The sequence below is a fragment of the Papilio machaon genome, chromosome 10, assembly GCF_912999745.1.
Source record: "Papilio machaon chromosome 10, ilPapMach1.1, whole genome shotgun sequence".
In the NCBI taxonomy this organism is placed as follows: domain Eukaryota; kingdom Metazoa; phylum Arthropoda; class Insecta; order Lepidoptera; family Papilionidae; genus Papilio; species Papilio machaon.
Window position 1 is genome coordinate 4900113 of NC_059995.1, and position 19969 is coordinate 4920081.

The window sequence follows — 19969 nt, forward strand, 5'->3', positions numbered from 1 at the left end:
GAGTAAAGTCAAACAATTTGCAGTTGGCCAGCGTGATTGTCTAAGGTGGGCTCTAGTCCCTTGGTGGGAACATGAGCAAACCACTTGAGATAACCAGAATGTTATGATTTTTCTATAATTTCCATAATTTTGCTAATATATATATGTAGTGGACTTGGAATGGTTTTCGCGTATTAATATCGATTTTAGGTAGGTTTTCATTGTGTATTCTATTTTTTATTTAACTTTACAAGTGGGAATGAAATATGAAATTAGCGTACCACCACAATTACTTACCTCTGAACTCTAAATCTTCCCAACCGTATTTATAATTAATATAAATGTAATGTGAAACGAGATTCTCACATTTGCTTATTATATGCCTTATTTTATTTGATTCTATTTCGGTAATTTTGGCGCCATAATCTTGAAGCGTTCGTTTTAAAAGAGCTACGAATAACAAAAGTGTAATTTACTAATTTAATAAAATAAAGACAAACTTTCATGCAATTTATTAAGATTTAATATCATTAGCATAAGTTATCTAAAAATAAATATGAAATATGACTCAGAGATGTGCAAGGGTATATTATAATATCTAAGTAAATAAATAAAATATAAGAGACTTACATTTCACGAAAAATGCTCCCAAGGCCACATTCCCATCTGTTGTATTAGGAGTCTTATTAAAATAGAAAACTGTGCGTCTTAAACTTTGTATGTACAATTTAAAATCATCTATAAGTGGTACGATGCTTTCAGTTGTTAAATATTTGCTAGGAAATTTCTCACCACTGTATTGATTAGTTAACCTCTCTGTACCGTTTACAATTAATTTATTTACCTCGTCACATTTTACGTTTAGAAAAAACAAAATTAGAAATAGTCGAGTTATCACCATTTTAGTTTAAACTGCGTCTTTGTCTAAGACTTTATAATATAAACTAAAAACAGTAGCCATGGCGAATGCGATTCGAATTATTAAGATTAATTTCATGTTACTATTTCACAGCCTTGCTTTGAATTATGTTAACGCTACAATATGAACAAAAATATAAACTTTAATAACAATACATATTGGTAGATAAAAGATAGTAAAGTATTGTTAATAAAGCTAGGTTATTAGCTAGAAAGCTATCTGATTATTGCTTCTTTTTGAATTAATATTGATCGTAGCATTGTCTTTTTAGATTTACAAGAAATATCTAGTTAACAGTATATTTTCAAATCGATGCATAAAGGAATCGATTAGAAAATCTAACGACCAATAAACTCGATTTTTATATTGTTTTTACTATCTATTTTTGTCGTGGTAAAGTTCTCTTTGGGTGTGTTCCGATATGCAATGCGAGCACTGCACAGTGCTATCACTGTAGTATTCGTATTGTATTCGTTCCGTTATGGACTGCCAGTATACTGCCGTAGTACCCTAGGGAAATATATGACGTCATAAATCGCCGCCATATTCTACTGTGAGCACTGGCGTTTTCGAGGTAAGGTACTCGCAGTACTTTGATCACGTGATCAGTCAAAACCACCCGAGTGCCTGACATCTTATAAACAAAGCTACAGTTTAATCAGAAAATGTTAAAGTTCTGTAATTAGTTTGGATTAATAAATAAAACAATGGAAGAATTGCAAAAATTAACCTTATTAGACTGTGTTGATAATGAAAAACATATTCTTTTTTATGAAAAAGTACTTATATTTATTACACTATAAATTCAATTTATAATTAATATTAATTAAAATATTTTTAATTTGGCAGTACTCCAAAACAGTTTTTTTTTTTAGGTACTAACTTAAACTTGAATACACTCATTTGAATGTTGCGTCAAAAAATGCGGTTGACAGTATACGAGATTGCGTTCCGTTTTAAATCGTAACCAGTATAACTGGCTATAAAGGAACGTCTTCACAGTATACTGAATTGACGTCACACTCTACAGTGGTCGCAGTGCATATCGGAACACAGCCTTTGTCTTTAACATTCGACTGCCAAAGTCACTCACGTCAACGTCAATCCAAAAATTATTGACAGTGACACTTGATAATATTATTCGTCATTTCAGTAACTTTAAATTACTACAAAATTTTACCAAAAAAACTAATTCATTATTTGCATCATAATTGTGATCTTAGTTAGATTACAATTAAAAGATTAAGATGGAAATATCGTTTAAGGGAAAGCGAATACTAGTTACCGGCGCTGGGCAAGGTTTGTACATAAGCTATTTGCTAACTTAAGGCAACATGTAAATGTTTAAAAATATTTAAAAACAAACCATATCCATTACATAAAATAAAAACCACCTAGGTATCGGTCGAGGTATAGCAGTTGAACTTTGGCGAGCTGGAGCAAATATAGTAGCACTTTCGAGAACAAGATCTCATTTAGAAACCCTACAAAGTGAATATCCCTCTATCGATATAGTCGATGTGGATTTAGCCGATTGGGAAAAAACTCGGGCTGTTGTTGAATCATTAGGACATTTTGATGCTTTAGTGAACAATGCAGCTGTTGCAATTTGTGAACCATTTCTCAATTGCACCCCTGGGGACTTCGACAAGTAAGTTATTATAATATAGGTAATAGTAATAAGCTAAAATTTCACATATGTACTACTTTTATGTGCTATTTTTTCAGGACTTTTGATATAAATGTAAAAGCTGTCCTGAACATTAGTCAAGTGGTTGCACGGAAAATGGTAGAGAATAAGACCCATGGAGCAATTGTCAATATATCTTCTCAAGCTTCAAAGGTGCGTTATTAATTAAATCTAAAACTTTATTTGCTGGAATATATTACATAATATGATGTTACAGTAATATATGAAAAGACTAAACATATTCTGCCACATATTTTTTAGTACCATATGTGCAAACACATGATGATAAATGTTACCTATATGATCATAAGCATTTTTCTATACCTTGCATAAATACTTTTTTATATTCAAAATGTATTCAATTCAAATAAATTGCATATTATGTTTAAATTCAATCACTAAAGTGTGTAACATTAAACAATTGTATTAAACACAAGAGCTCTTTTGTACTTGCAATAAAATGTTATCAGTTATGTTCCACTTTTGTTGTTCAATAAAGTTCATTGACTTTGAAATTCCATTTTGTGATGTTTAATATATTGTTTATGTACTGCAAAAATAGTGGAGATTCATATTTAAGAAAATAATAATATAAACATAGAAATTATTGTATACTAGCTGTGCCCGCGACTTCGTCCGCGTGAAATACTGTTTTCGGGCAGTATTTTTTTTTTTCGCTTATTATTTTACCTAACCGACGTACTATTCATTGATGTATGGATGAAGAAAAACATAGAGAGAGGTGTGTCAGGTGTTCATTAGTCTCTGCCTACCCCTCTGGGTTACAGGCGTGATTTTTGTTGTTGTGGTAGTTTTTGACTTATAAAAATTACAGCAACATATTAAACTTACAAAACATTCACATAAATATAATATATTCTCATATAAACTTTCATTCCTTATTCCCTTTTGTAATATTGCACCGTTGAGGTAAAATTTTTGCAAACTTTAATGTCATATTTATTTATTTCAAATTAGCAGCCTTAAAAATAAGTTTCAAGCTGCTAACTGTAAAAATGACGATAATTCTATACAAATTTCCACCCCCACTTTCAACCCCTTACAAACCCTTTTTCGCGTGGAAAAGTAGTCTTTGTCCTTTCTCGGGGTGTAAACTAAATGTGAGTAAGGGTAACAGCAAAATACATTAAACAAAACATTCACCAAAACCTCACATATTCCCAAACAAAATTTCATCCCTTATTGTTATTTTGCACCCTTAATGGTTACATTTCTATAAAAAATGAATTTCAATTTTTTTTATATCAAATACGCAGCCTTAGAAAGAAGTTTCAAGCTTCTAAATGTAAAAATAACGATAATTCTATACAAATTTCCACCCCCACTTTCAACCCCTTACAAACCCTTTTTCGCGTGGAAAAGTAGACTATGTTCTTTCTGAGGCTCAAGACTAAATATAAATAAGAGTAACAGCAAAACATATTAAACAAAACATTCACCAAAATCTAAAACATTCCCATACAAAATTTCATCCCCTATTGTTATTTAGCACCCTTGAGGGTAAAATGTTTTCAAACATTGAATTTCATATTTATTTATATCAAATTAGCAGCCTCAAAAATAAGTTTTAAACTTGTAACTGTAAAAATGACGATACTTCCATAAAAATTTCCACCCCCACTTTCAACCCCTTACAAACCCTTTTTCGCGTTAAAATGTGCCCTATGTCCTCCCTCAGGCTCTAGACTAAATATTGGTAAGGGTAACAGCAAAACATATTAATCAAAACATTCACCAAAACCTCATATATCGCTAAACAAAATTTCATCCCCTATTGTTATTTAGCACCCTCGGGGGTACAATTTTTACAAAAATATAATTTCATATTCATTTATATCAAATTAGCAGCCTTAAAATAAGTTTCAAGCTTGTAACTGTAAAAATGATGATAATTCCATATAAACTTTCACCCCCACTTTCAACCCCTTACAAACCCTTTTTCGCGTTAAAGTGTGCCCTATGTCCTCCCTCAGGCTCTAGACTAAAAATTGGTAAGGGTGGTAGCAAAACATATTAAAAAAACAATCACCAAAACCTCACATATTGCCATACAAAATTTCACCCCCTATTGTTATTTAGCACCCTTGGGGGTAAAATATTTACAAAAAAATTATTTCATATTTATTCATATCAAATTAGCTGCCTTAAAAATAAGTTTCAAGCTTCTAACTGCAAAAATGACGATAATTCCATACAAACTTTCACCCCCCCTTTCAACCCCTTACAAACCCTTTTTCGCGTTAAAATATAGCCTATGTCCTTTCTCAGGCTCTAGACTATCTGTGTACCAAATTTCATTTAAATCGGTTCAGTAGTTTTGGCGTGAAAGCGAGACAGACAGACAGACAGACAGACAGACAGACAGACAGAGTTACTTTCGCATTTATAATATTAGTAAGGATTGCAAGAAGAGTAATAGATTAAGCATTGTAAAATACTAGGAATTATAAAATACAGAAAGTCTCAAAAACATTCAATTTACTCAACAAAAGACATGCTCCCAATAAAGGATTAGATGTGCTTGTAGTATCTCCGATATTGAGGATATCCACAGGCGTCAGGATTAATTAACATCAGGATCCACCGTCAATTTTTTCATTAAAAAAATCGTGTTTTTTTAAACTCGTTTTTCAGGCAGCTTTGAAAGACCATGCTATTTATAGCGCATCAAAAGCTGCACTTGATGCATTGACCCGTGCTATGGCATTAGAACTTGGCCCACATGGTATTCGAGTAAATGCAGTCAACCCAACAGTCATTATGACAGCAATGGCCAAAGTTGGATGGTCAGATCCGGATAAAGCTGCAGAGATGAAAGCTAAAATACCACTGGGAAGGTAAGCATTTTTATTTATGATAATATATTGAATTATCAAATACCTTCGCAGTGTGCCAACCACACAGTCATCACAAACTTTGATTTTTTTAATATTTATGTTCACAATATTTTTACCCGACTCACTTAGGAGGGTTTATGGTGTCATATAGTCAAAATGACTGAAGCAATTTTGATGAGTTTGGTGTCATTTGATTTGTATTCATCTTTCGATTGTCATAGCAATAAAGTCAGTTTGGTTTTTTTTTTTAATTTTTTTTTTTCTAAGCTGTATCTGCAATCAGTCTTTAAAACTTAAACAGATATGAGGAACAAGTAATTTTTCAGAATTATTTCTCCATCAAGAAACTTCTTTTAAACAGATCTTAGTGAGTCTTGTTTGTTACATAATAATGGCCCTTGTAAGCCTCCTTCTGTGGTCACATTTGTTTTTTTTTTTTAATTAACAAATAATTTAGTGCTTTCATTCTCTTATTTTTCAGGTTTGGAGAAGTATCTGAAGTAGTAAATGCTGTAGTTTTCTTGCTAAGTGAAAGATCTAGTATGATTAATGGTGTTGAATTGCCCATTGATGGGGGATTCCTTGCCACATAGATGACATAAAAAGTATAAAACTTTATTATCTATAAGGGTTTAGTATCTGATTTATGGTCAACTGTTCCGAGATCTGTTAATTTGATTAATTTTTATGTATATTAATTACCAAAGAATGTTTTATTGTCTAATTAAATAACATTTTGCTAATATTTTTTATGTTTATATGTATACTGTGTTTTTTAACTATATTTCATTTTAAAATATTAAATTTATGTTGAATAAAATATAATACAAGTAGTGATTGAAAGTTGTAATTTTCTGGCCATTGGTTTAATATATCTAGTGATTTTAACATGTATATGTTCCTAATAAATTGGTCTTCATATTATCTGTATTCTTGATTAAGGGAAAGTTGTGTCTTAATCTAACAATTTATAATATCCTTTATTTTTTTAAACTAATGTAATGTAGTGCTTCAAATTGTTTATAAATATTATATAATAAATTATAACGACATTATCAGAATTCATTTTTGCACGTATTTTTGAAATTGCTATCGTGTTTATTAAGCAATTTTTAACCTAATCAAGTTCAGTCAAAATATTTTTAATAATAACTGATGTGTATTTTAAGGACTATGCCATATAATGTTATTGTGAATAAAGACGTTTTGTTGACATGATTTGTTTCATTTTACAGTGATATAATTTGAACTCATGGCATTATGGCAGATCGCCCGGTCAACGGAGGGTCAGCTCAAATCTAATTGCTGATTTACTTAAAATGTTCAAATAAGGGCTCCTACACACGGAATCCGACATTGTCGATTTATGAAAAACACGCTACGTCATGACGGATGGACGTTTACATTGCGTACGGAATCATGAATTTTCAAACAAGATTAATCAAAATATTAAAATTGATTTAGCATTCGTTTCGTAGAACAAAATTTAATGGCATTATTGTCGATCTAAAAAGAAACAAATACATATTGAGGCTTTCGGAAGATGTACTGAACTGTGCAAGCCGCCGGGATGCGAGCTCATCAGCGGAACCGTCACATAAAAGGTGATACGTGATTTAAGATGTGCGACATGGCATTTAAAAAAAGAATTCGTCAAAAATCTCTGTTTAACATTTATGGTGATACGATTTTTTAAGAAACGAAAATGATCGTCTCGATAATAACTTCTTTTGATTCCTTAAAAATTCCATGCAGTAATAACACGACACGGCTTTACCGTCAATATATATTTAACATTATGTAACATTAAATTGAAAATTATATCAAAAAATAGTCCAGATAACGTTACATAGGAATTACATCAACCACTCAGATTGTCGATAAGAGTGTTTACAGTTAATTAGATAAGGTAAAGTTGTGCAAACATTTTGTAGTGGTGGACGCGTAGTTAATGAAATGGATAAATATTTTGAAGAAAAACGGATACTGGTCACAGGAGGATGTTCAGGTAATTGAATATTCACGTTTGTAGACTCGATACATTTGTTAAATTAAAGTGACAATGATAAACTACCATTACGAATCAATACATCTAGTAAACATACAGGTTCGTAATTAATGGGTAATCTTTTATTTGTTGCTAATTTCCAGGTATCGGAAGAGGTGTTGTTTTAGAACTATGGCGGTTGGGTGCGAACGTCGTAGCCTTATCACACCAAGCTGACAACCTTTACAAGTTGAAAAGTGAATATCCGTCGATAGAAACCGCCTGTGTCGACGTCCGCGACTGGGATAGAACGCGTCAAGTCGTCGATTCCCTCGGGGTTTTCCATGGATTGGTCAATTGCGCGGGAGTGGGATTAATGGAGCCATTCCTGGAGTGTAAGCCGACAACTTTCGATGCGTGAGTACAAAAGTAAAAATGGGCGTATAGAGAATTTCTTTCTTAATTTTTAATAATTAAATCGTTTCCATTTACTTTGCAGGTCTATTTCTATTAACACAAAAGCTATTCTCAACATATCTCAAGTGGTCGCAAAAAAGATGATTGACAATAAAATCAAGGGTTCCATAGTTAGTATATCTTCACAAGCATCAAAGGTACGGTTTAAATGGCAATTTCATAAATTTCAGAAACCTTAATTTTCCTCCCATCAATGATGAATTTACTTTTTAGTTTCTTATTCTGGTTTTTATAGAGGGTAACATAGCCTTAGATTTTCAATTCATTTTGAAGGGCAGTTTATAAAACTTTCAAGCATTGGCATATTAGCATATTTGGCCAACGTCCAAAGATTGTCCATATATTTTTCAAAGTATTTATAACAAGTTCATGAAATATTATAGGCGGGATTCCACGACCACGTGGCATACAGCGCGTCTAAAGGCGCAGTAGACGCAATGACGCGCGTAATGGCCGTGGAACTGGGGCCGCACGGCATCCGCGCCAACGCCGTCAACCCCACAGTGGTACTGACGGAGCTGGGCCGCGAAGTGTGGGCGGATCAAACGAAGGCAAAACAGATGATGTCCAAAATACCACTCGGCAGGTAATAGTCACTCTTACCAATGACTTCATGTCCAGGGTAAAAAAGGAGCAAAATGATTATCGTAATTGAATTGCAGCGTAATCTCTTAAGAATAATTTTCAACTATCATATAAAATTAATAAGAGATTGTATTCATCACGAAACTGTTCAATGTGCAGAAGGTTTATGGAACATGCCAGAACCGACATAGTTAAAGGTTAGGTTTTAGCTGGTGGCACGATTAAAGTGTAAGCAATTGCAGCTACAAAACTTTTGAATGAAAAAATGCGTCACATTTTTACTGAATTGAATTAGTTTAGCATTTTGTTCACGGATATTGAAACATTATCGCGTATACAAAGCCTAGCCATAAATAAGATAAACTTTATCACTCTCCTCACTCGTATACGTGTTAGTAGTGTTTTTAATAAACTTCTTCACAAATGTTATCGTTAAATTACGAGGTACGAGAATTGAACAGTATTTAGAAAAAGGAAGGAATTTTATTTTTCACATTGTTATTTTAACTAAACAAAATAATCAAAACAAAATAATCACAAAAAAATTATCGTTTTGCACTACTTTTGATATTTCAAAAGATTTATGCACAACAATTTTGTAAAGTATCGTGTTAAAAAATTAAGTTTAGTAATTTCCTTTTTAGATTTAGTGAAGTCCACGAAGTGGTGAACGCAATAATATTTCTACTGAGTGACAAAGCGAACATGATAAACGGAGTCGAACTACCCATCGACGGCGGATTCCTAGCGACGTAGTTATTAAAGAAATTTTCAAAATATTGGATTCTATTAATTAATCCCAATCCCAAAGAATTCCCAAAAATATACTTCAAAGAATTGAAAAGCTGTTCGATTTCATTTTAGAGTATTTGAAAAATCATTTTAAATCTTTACCAAAACATTAAACATTATTTAGGACTTCAAATAAAAACGGACAACTTTAATTTTACCTGGTTTATTGTGCCAAAGGAATTAATACATACTGGACATAGAAAACAATGCAAGCATTAACAATTTATATAATAGAAGCATAATTATATGCTAAGAGCTATAATGAGCCAGCACGGGACAGTTGTACAACAAACACATTCACGTAAATAAACGTCGGTACTATGTCACATTAATAGGATAACTTCAAGTGTGGAGGGAACTGTCGCATCCCGCACCTTAAATATACAAGTATTTATAGATCCAAAAGAAGCTGTACCCTCTATTTACCATAATATCCTACAACTAAACGATTCGTTCCCTCCCTTCATCTCACTCGCGGACCCCATTTCAGATAACGATATCGTCTGTACATTAAGACAGGCTACACAAAAAACAGAGGCAATCAAATTATAATATGCGATAAAATAGCCAAATAATGACTATACTCTACCACGACGCATATGCAATGAGACGCTTCCTAAACGACAAACGAAACGATGAATTTACTTTCCATAACTCCTTAAAAAACATTACACAGCGCGAGAAAAAAAGACTATAGATAGATGATAAAAGTTCAAAGTAAAAAAAATACATTTAACAAAAAAAAGCATTTTACATCCAAAAATCAAGTATTTACAAGTGAAATTCATACTTCAATTACTTATTTAATATACTATAAAAGTGTAACAGATTGATAATCAATCAAAAACAATATAGAGAGTTGATATCTTTTAAGATTATTATTACAAGCGCATGCTACGCCCTCGATGACGTCACGTTGCATATGCGTCGTTCACTACAACAGTTATGTATTTATATCTAGTATATTGTAAAAAACAGTGTGTCGGCCTTAAATATAACTTACAATTATTATATACAAAATTAAATTCATAAAGTCTTTCGTCGGTTATAGCGGACACTGACTCCATCGAAGCCGCTAGGAGCGTCCTTGTTCACTTTCCCTACACTGGCGAACACATTTATCTACATTACAAACCAATTCTCGAAACTTGTCCTAAAATCCCACGAGAGTTAGTAAAATAATATCATAACTTTTGGTTATTATACAAAGAAAAAGAAAGCTTTAACGACCGAATCTATCTTGTATACTTCAATAGTCTTCAAACTCGTTTGAACTTATATCCCACCACTTGGACTGATAATGGCGGCAGCTCAAAACTTCCGAAGAGCTATTTACGAATACCAATTGAATCCGTAATTTTCATTTGAAAATGGATTCAATAACATCGTTCATCGCTTAACCGATACATTAAAATATACAAATCTAATTTTACACGGTTTATAGAAAATCTAAATTATACATAAAATACATGGATATGTTAGTGTTTGATGAACTTTACTCAAATTTTAAATTACTGATGTTTTTAAGTTACTGTCTACATGTGAGAGAAAATAATAATATATTTATTAAAAACGAAAAATTAATTTTATTTTCAAAATCATTACATGGAAAATTTACACTAAATTAAAATGAAAAAGATAGTAATCTTTTTTATGAAAATCATCACGATTCTAAAGTTAAGCTTAACTTTGCAGTCACTAACATAAAGTTAATTAATATTTACATAGGATTATTGAACCCGATTCTCAGTCATATCAGAGATGGATGGTCCGGATTGTAGATAGTTCAGTTCAAATTGGCTCGTGGGACTCTATTAATGACACTCATACAAACACACGACCCAAGCGCCAAATTGAATTGAACTAACTTTACACTCTTGGCGTTGTATTAATACATGCAGTCACAATGCGATCATTTAATATATTTTACATAAGTAAATACAACATATAGGTTCTTATATTAATATTTACAAAAAATTGTATTACTTCCATTTCAAGTTAGAATATTTAAATTAAAAAGAAAAAAAACTCCAATCTTGTTTATAATTTCACCTTGACAGTAGTATGTAGCGGACACTACAGTAGTATACTGAAGGTAAAGATTTTGGTAAACAATATGAGATCACAGTTTTATAAGATTCGAAATTTTAAAAAAAAATTGTAAGAGGAATGCTTATCCCCACTAAACAGTAGCGTGTGACAAGAAAGAAAAACAAAAATCGTCTTAATATTCAGAAGGAAATCTTCGACAAATTGATTGACTTTGACAGCTTGATTGACAAATTATTTTAAAAGTTAATTTTATTTTTTATACTTTTTTCGAAAATCTTTGTCGTCATAATCATTAATATCAATGCAATTTCCATTATAATTTTACTATATATTTATAAAATGGATATATTATATTGTTGTAACACACACTAATCTATTTATTTTGTGGCAGTGATCGAGACATGAAATTCAGCATCGGAATAATTTTCCCACATTAAAACATTGTCAATGTTACCTTTGAAACATGTTTACGTCTTATAAACATGGAAGACAACATAATACCAAGGGTTATAAGGTTAAAAATTAACTAATATGTATTTTCTTCATGAACTTAATGTTTGTTAGTTATAAAATTGCACAATTTAGTCACAATAACATTTAAATCAATGGAATTACCAAGTAATAACATTTTGGCCTTAGTAATTATTTATAATTAATAAACACTCTTGGTGTATAACATATTCACGTAACACAATCCGATGCGAATCAGATAAATGCATTACATACAAAGATTTCAATACATACATAGGCCTCTACGTTTACACCAATTCGTTTCAGATATCGATGTACCAAGAAATATTTAAATTATCACTCATTTGTAACGAATGACAATTAAAAATGAATGAATGACTTGTTGCTGTCACAAAAGATGACTTGGCAATTGTCACTTGTCAAATTAATGATACAGCCCAAACATGTGCATTTATTTATTGATTTTTTAACATATTCAATGTTTATTTAATAAACAAAAAAAAACCAAAATGCTCGTTTAAAACATATATTTTTGTTATGTCTGTTTTGATAAAGATAATGACAGGGATGACAATATGTTTTGTACAGAAATTTTGGTCTTAGAAACCCACAGTAAGATGTATATGGTCAAATAAGACAATCTTCTAAGAAAATGTAACTAAGCCCACACGATAAGTTTCACTGTATTTATTTAAAAGAAAGAAAACTTTATATGCCTGTTGATAAATAAAACAGTGTCGCAATAATTATAGTATATGTTAGTAACAACTATACATCTCCGTAAGGACCTATCTATGAATTAAAATCTTTGATTATATCTACACCTAAACCATTTGCCGAGTTCGTCTGCGTAGGAGGGACAAATGGTCATTACCAAACACCGCTCCCGTACCTTAACATCTAAATTATAACTGAGCGTAAAGTACAATGGATGCAATAGGCCTAATTACCAGCTATGCTTAAATGAGTCACATTTAAAAACGACACATATTAGTTCAGCCCTCACTCGTTATGTCTAAAATTAAATAATTTACAATATACGAATAGTTTTAATCTGAATGCGTACAAAATTTGTTGTTTTCGATTAAGTTTAGCACTTACGAGGTGGTATATTTGGCTTGTGGTGCCGTCCCTGATGTTGGTAAGGCGCGAGGCGGGCGGTGGCGCGGGCGCGGGCGCGGGCGCAGTCAGTGTGGCGATCACGCCGCGGCACGAGCTGTGGCTATCTCTGCGGCGCCGGCGATGGGACTCACCGCCACTCCGAGATGGCCGCCACCGTCGTGCTGGGCTGGCCGGCCGCGCCTGCAGCTGTAACAACACGTTACATCTCACTTCACTAAAATATTACAAAGCAGACTTAGCTATCCATTTATGTCTATTCAATGAACAGGCTATGAGCTGTGGTATTTTGTGCTTATTCGCTTTTCGTCATTTTGGCGCTGATGGTTGCTGTTACTAACAATGATGAGGATTGGAACTAATAATAGAGATAGAATATCTGTAAGCTGTTAAGCTGTAAATTCTAAGCAATGACCTATCCATGTATAGAGATTAGTGATAACGTTACACTTAGCTTTTTTACTATTCAATCCCCGCGTCTTATGGGTAAATACTCACTGGTCTCCGGCTCCTGGTTCTGCTCGTGACGTCTAAGGGTGCGGTCGTTGCCGCCGGGCAGGTAGTTGCCCCGTGGACCTCCAACAAACACAAACAATATACATTTTAAGCATCTGTATAAAATAACACTAAACACGGACAAAGTCTGTCGTGTAACTCTTACATTTTAGAGTAATTTTATAAATAAAAAAACAAAGAATATTCCTGGTGCCTTGTAGATTGTTATTGCTAAACTTATCGGTAAACTGTTTGCCACCATATTAAAAATTAACTAAAAACTAAAAAAAACCTTCTAGAATGTTCCAATCGGTATGTGGACTCACCAAATTTGAGCATATTCCAATCGAAGACATAGTCATATGTGAACCCTTGCCGGTGGAAGAGAGTGCGGAAGAGCTGACGCAGGTGGCTGTAGTCGGGCCGCTCCTCGAAACGCAGTCGCCGGCAGTACTTCAAGTATAATTGGAATTCGATCGGATGGTTCTGCACAAAAATATAGAAACACATTACATTCAATCACATAGAACATTCTACAATCACAAGCCTCTTCAGAGTTGAAACTAAGAATTAACTAGTTGTCGCATTAATCATACTCCTAAGAAAAATTTAAGTCAAATAGACCAATTAATCAAATCAATATTAACTTTAAGTATAATCAGTACTTCCCTTGGAAAGTTTTGAGATACTGCCATTCACTCATATTTTTTTTACAATGAATAAACTGGGGCATCAATGTTAAGTGGTTCTTAATAGATTCTGTTTCTGGTCTTTAATCTACACTAAGCAACTAAACTTTGGAAAGACATTATTTTTAACTAATTCTAGCTTTTAACAGCGACTTCGTCCGCGCGGAATAAAAAAAATGCACACAAGATAAAAAAAGTTTCTATGTCCGTCTCCTAGTTCTAAGCTACCTCTCCATCAATTTTCAGCTAAATCAGTTCGACTGATCTTGAGTTATAAATAGTGTAACTAACACGACTTTCTTTTATATATAAGATATGAAACAACGGTCTTGAAACTAGTCGGTGCCAACACCAGACAAATATGTAAGTTTTTAGCAGTTTATAGCAACTGTAAGCAACAATTTAATATTGAAGAAATTCTGCCAATGCAAGAGAAATCCACAACTTTCAAGACAATGACTATGTTATCACATTGATTAATTAATATCAATTTGTTCGCTCAATTAATTAATGTAAATATTAATCAAGTGTTAGTGACAAATCCCTTGTTACTATAATTAAATCAAAACGTTAAAACTAATTAGCTTAATTATTAAGCTAGATAATACCAGTGTAATAAGCAGCTCTGTTCATCACAATGCCAAAGGACACAGGAATTATTGCATTCATTAATAATAACTGTAAATAGTTTTTATTTTCTATTTACTTGTTATTATTTTCTTTGTGATAATAATAATATTTAACTATATAGGATGCAAACAAATTTTAACCAGTTGAATCATAAACGTGTGGTTTTCCACAACACTGCACTCACATTTGTTACTTAAACAAAACATAACTAAACAACAAGCTACCCTAATTTTTTCATATTAACTTTATCTCACAATTTTACTAATATTATAAACGGGAATGTTTAGATGATGTATGGATGGATGTTTGTTAGAAGGTATCTCCGGACTGGTTCAACGGATCTTGATAAAATTTGGAACAGATGTAGAACATAGTCTGGAAGAATTCATAGACTTTTAATTCCGCGCGGACAGCTAGTTCAAAATAAATTAAACGAAGGAAATACTATGTATAAATTCTTACAATAGTCTACGTACTTAATTTCGACGTCTTATTTACTTGTCAAAAGTATTACAGTTAAAAAGACTTACTTTACATAATTCATCAAAGGGCGTGGACAATTTCTTCTCGGATATTCTTTCGTATTTCTGTCGTTTAGTGGCAGCCTTGAGGCCCTGCCAGGGCAGGCTGCCGCGGTTGAAGTACATCAACACGTAGCCCAGCGACTCCAGGTCGTCGCGACGAGACTGCTCGATGCCCAAGTGTGTGTTTATAGATGCGTATCTCGCTGTGCCTGCAAACGTTAGTACATTGTATCATACACTAGCTGGATGGTTTACTAGTAAAAACAAAAAATAGCCAATTGTATGATAAACATCTGATAACATTGAACATTAATTAACTGGTAACATAAATAGGGGATCGATAAATTTAAGCATTTATGGACGTAAGATAATATAACATTTTCCTTAGTAACAAGAAATAACATCTTATTAATTATATTGTTCTTAGTCAAAATAAAATAAACACAGAGAAAAAGTAGTTTTCAATAGTAATTTCTGAATTAGCAAGTTTTTTATATATGTTTAAGTTAATAGAAGTATTAACAATTCTCACCTGTTAAGTTTTTGTTTTCTCTGTATGGAATATGCTGCTGGGTTCGGGGATCTTTGTACTTCTTTGCTAAACCAAAATCTATTATGTACACTAAATTTCCTTTTTTTCCTAATCCCATGAGAAAATTATCAGGCTTTATATCTCTGTAAAATAAGATTTCAATTAAGTTTCACATTAAACTAGACATAAATAATATATCATATTAACATTTTTGTATATATATATGTATCATCCAAAGTGGAAACCACACATTATTATTCATAAGATTGATAATATACTATGTAACATATTAACATAGTGTGATGCTATATGCTAAAGATGCCACAATAATTTATTAATGTAAATAGGTTAGTTCTTATCTTTAACCTCATAAGTAACTAGTGAGTTACTATGTCCTCCACAAACATATTGCATATGTCAATTTGTGAAAAGTACTTTGGATATTCATACCTATGAATGAAATTCCTGTAATGTATATCTTCAATGCGGGTGATAAGTTGATCTGCTAGTAGGAGAACAGTCTTGAGAGAGAATCGGCGCGAACAGAAATTGAAGAGATCCTCAAGAGAAGGACCTAGCAACTCCATCACTAACACATTGTAGTCGCCTTCTGAGCCACACCATTTTATTGCAGGAATACCAACTGCATAAAACAAATAGAGTTAAATCTCTAGATTTGGCATTCTAACAAATTGTTTTTTAGTTACATTTTATTTTTACTTTTGTATTTGTAACTTTCTGGATTTCTTCTCAGTCACCAGTTATAAAGTAACACTTAGTTAAGTTAAAACATATTAGAATTAAATTTGATTAATTTATTCTTCAAAATACAAAATTGAAGAACAGATTTTAGTTACAAATCAAAAATGCTAACTGATTTAAACCAACAATTCTATGTTTTATATTGAATAATGATTTTATAATGCGTAACATGTGAAGACAACTCCATCGGATGTTAAGTGATAATGTACTCAATGATGATATACTTTTTTTTTTATATCATAAGGTGGCAAACAAGCAAACAGCCACCTGGATTCGCCGAAATAGCGAGGCGACCGTTGCCCATAGACATCCGCAAATGCAGATGCATTGCCTACCTTTAATCAACGGAGAAGGGGACGCACAGAAAGAGGATATTTCTCCTTCCTATGCATCCCCTCTTCCTCCAAATCCACTTCCCCTTCCCATCCTTTCCTAATAAGAAAAGGGTGGGAAGGGAAAAAGGACTAAAATTGGGCCTCCGTTACCACACTCATCAGATGAAACAAGAATTGCTTCCACTTCACGCCTGTCTTCTGTGTGGTCGTGGTATTGTCACCGGTCGACCCGGCCAATTCGTGCTCCCAACAAATATTGTTGTTGCGGTATCTACTACTGTTAAATACACTAGTGTTAGGTTATTGACTCTTCCCTTGAACATTACTTATGAACCCTATAAAGTAATAAGCCATAGCTGACAATGGTACTGAAAATAAGCTTATGTAAATATCTTTCAGACACTGTGGTTACAGCAAATATGTACATATGCTCTATGATACTCATATTTTTAATATTTTAATACATATAATACATAGTTTTAATACAATTCTATATGATCAAATTGAAACCTTACACTTCGTGAAGGTTAATTATATAAATACTAGCTTTTACCCGCGACTCCGTCCGCACGGAATAAAAAAAATGCTCACGAGATAAAAAAAAGTTCCTATGTCCGTCTCCTAGTTCTAAGCTACCTCCCCATCAATTTTCAGATGAATCAGTTCGACCAATCTTGAGTTATAAATAGTGTAACTAACACGACTTTCTTTTATATATGTAGATAAAAACTTCTTATACAATTAGTTTTGTAATTTTTAAAATGTTTATAATTAGTTGTTTGAAAAACAAACTAAGAAATGCATACATTAATTTTAGGTTATCATGTAAATTGAGTAATTCACAATTTTCACCATAAATTTGTATTACAACAGGACAAGTTTGTCAAGGACAAACAGATTGCAACTTTCAAATGACTTAGACAAGCTATTATCTATGATAAACATTACTCCACACAAATACAAAAGCACTCAAACTAATAATAATTTGTTTGTATTGGTTTGTATGTACAAAATATCTATGATAGATTTCAGAAATTCTTCCTTTTGTGTTAATTATCTTACATCTTTGTTTTACATCAGTAGGCCTTATATTATGTTTGTGTTTGAGACTATAAAGATAATGTAGTTAAGTGTTTTTTTTACTGGGAATCTTGATCCACAATGTTAAAAATTTGTCCATCAGTCTACATGTTAAATTGGAAGTAATTAGTGATGTTGTCAATTCAATTTTTGACATTAAACAAGTACCGAGCATATTTTTAAAGCACCAGCAGGTGCTTTAAAAATATGCTCGGTTTTAAAACTGTGCTTATTGTTGTTAAAAAAGTAAAAGAGTTGACACTTGTTGTCACTAAATTGTTTTTAGTATCACAGAATTAAAGAAATTTTGTTTGATTCAGTTTTAAGGTAGTCATAATAGAAAATACTGAACATTCTCTTGTTTGTTTTGGTCCTAATTTGCTGAATCATTATTCTAGTTGACACTATTTTTTACATTGGTTACTGCCGTCTTACATATAAGGTCTATAAACAGTGCACTGAATGATAATAATGTTTGAGCCTATTGAACAAAAACTTTTAAAAGATAAATGGATAAAATACTTGCCAGCTTTTATTAATCAGTTTTACTTATTTATTACTCACCTCCTCCTTGCATTAGTTTGTAAAATTTACTCTCTATGTGTAACTGTGGATGTCGTGTTTTAATACATTCTAGTTTGATTGCAACCTCCTCCCTTGTCACAATGTTGGTTCCTGGAATATGTTCAGATATTGGATTAGGTTAAATATTCTATCATTAACTTCGTTTATTATGTAAACATTAAATATGTGATTGAGAACCAGTAATTTGTTTAAAAAATGATAATCAAAATTGAAATTGTTTTTTGTCACTGGGAATATGACTAAGCTATTTTCTTTTTTTTTCAAATTGAATTACAACGTAAAAGTATAATTGCAAACCTTTGTTAAGCGCAATTTAAATCCGATAAGATTAAAGTGTTTGAATATAGGTTATAAAATTTGTTGTCCTTGCTTAAAGGTTGATTTATTGACGTAGGAGCTAACTTTTGATCATTCCGTAAAATCATTGGTAGTTTTATTAAATATATATTTGTAACGTTTTTCAGATTTATAACACGGTCATAATAACACAACGGTGAACAAAACAACCAATGAAATCACATGTACTGTAGTCAAAATTTTCACATTTACAAATAAGCCAAGTGAAACTATTGCTGCAACAGCCAGTCCTATCTCTAGAATACGGCTCAGCTGACAAAATGGAATGGCTATTTCGAAACAAAAAAATTGCAGCTGGACTATATTGTACCAATGACCATCTTTCTTTGTTTACAAAGATTTCCTTTCATACTTACCTAAATAAATATCTCCAAAAGATCCAGAGCCAATTTTACGACCAAGTCGGTATTTATTACCGACACGCAGCTCCATTTTGATATTACAAATGAGACGAAATAACTATAATATCACTGACCACCAAATCATTACAGGACGGCCATATTTGCGATAGACGCAGATCTTTCTTTAAATGAATTCTGTTATATTTGACGGAAAATAAAGAAAACTTTGAGTTTGTGTTATTCAATCTTTTAGTATTAATATACTGAAACTTGAACAAGTAATAACTCTCTTTCACACAAAATTATTCAGAAAATTAGTTCTATTCTACACACGCATCTACAAGAAATTTTTGTTTCGTTATCATTCGTTCTTCATTCATAGTTCACAGATTTTGTTCCAATTTTCATTCACTCATTCATTCTCATCTGTTTATTGGTGTTACACTCCTGTAAATCTGAAATAATTTACCATAGACATATGCAATAATTGAAATAAAAAATATTCAAACTATGTTAAACAATAAAATAATACTTTGGCGTAGTAAATAGAATATAAGAAAAAAGCATGACTATGCTTGCAAATCATGCAATAGAGCAATATATGCAGATAGACTACGTATTCATATCCAAGACAAGAAGAGACTACTGACAAAGCAGCACCCGTTAGAGTTATAGCACATTTAAGCGACTCTGTTAATTTGGCTATTTAA

At 32.2% G+C, this 19969-nt stretch overlaps 3 protein-coding genes across 4 annotated transcripts; 2 read left to right on the forward strand and 1 right to left on the reverse strand.

Annotated features, from left to right (window-relative positions):
- The first annotated feature begins 1977 nt into the window (after positions 1–1977).
- Positions 1978–6149, forward strand: LOC106718133 (D-erythrulose reductase). Its single transcript, XM_014512142.2, has 5 exons — positions 1978–2197; positions 2297–2549; positions 2627–2741; positions 5244–5446; positions 5928–6149. The coding sequence occupies exons 1-5, from the start codon at positions 2146–2148 to the stop codon at positions 6037–6039; spliced, it is 735 nt and encodes a 244-aa protein (XP_014367628.2). The 5' UTR covers positions 1978–2145; the 3' UTR covers positions 6040–6149.
- A 1171-nt stretch (positions 6150–7320) lies between these two features.
- Positions 7321–9297, forward strand: LOC106718144 (L-xylulose reductase). Its single transcript, XM_014512156.2, has 5 exons — positions 7321–7454; positions 7598–7850; positions 7933–8047; positions 8294–8496; positions 9140–9297. Exons 1-5 carry the CDS (start codon positions 7403–7405, stop codon positions 9249–9251), a joined length of 735 nt encoding a protein of 244 aa, XP_014367642.2. The 5' UTR covers positions 7321–7402; the 3' UTR covers positions 9252–9297.
- Positions 9298–12408: 3111 nt separating this feature from the next.
- Positions 12409–19604, reverse strand: LOC106718061 (casein kinase I-like). Of its 2 annotated transcripts, none has more exons than XM_014512053.2 (8): positions 19275–19604; positions 18541–18651; positions 16250–16442; positions 15800–15942; positions 15274–15476; positions 13751–13910; positions 13428–13505; positions 12409–13118 (listed from the first exon to the last, which is right to left on the reverse strand). In XM_014512053.2, the coding sequence occupies exons 1-8, from the start codon at positions 19348–19350 to the stop codon at positions 13060–13062; spliced, it is 1023 nt and encodes a 340-aa protein (XP_014367539.1). In that variant the 5' UTR covers positions 19351–19604; the 3' UTR covers positions 12409–13059. The 2 variants fall into 2 exon arrangements, with proteins under 2 accessions (XP_014367539.1, XP_045535841.1); XM_045679885.1 differs by having other exon boundaries at positions 13428–13508.
- Between the last annotated feature and the right edge of the window lie 365 nt (positions 19605–19969).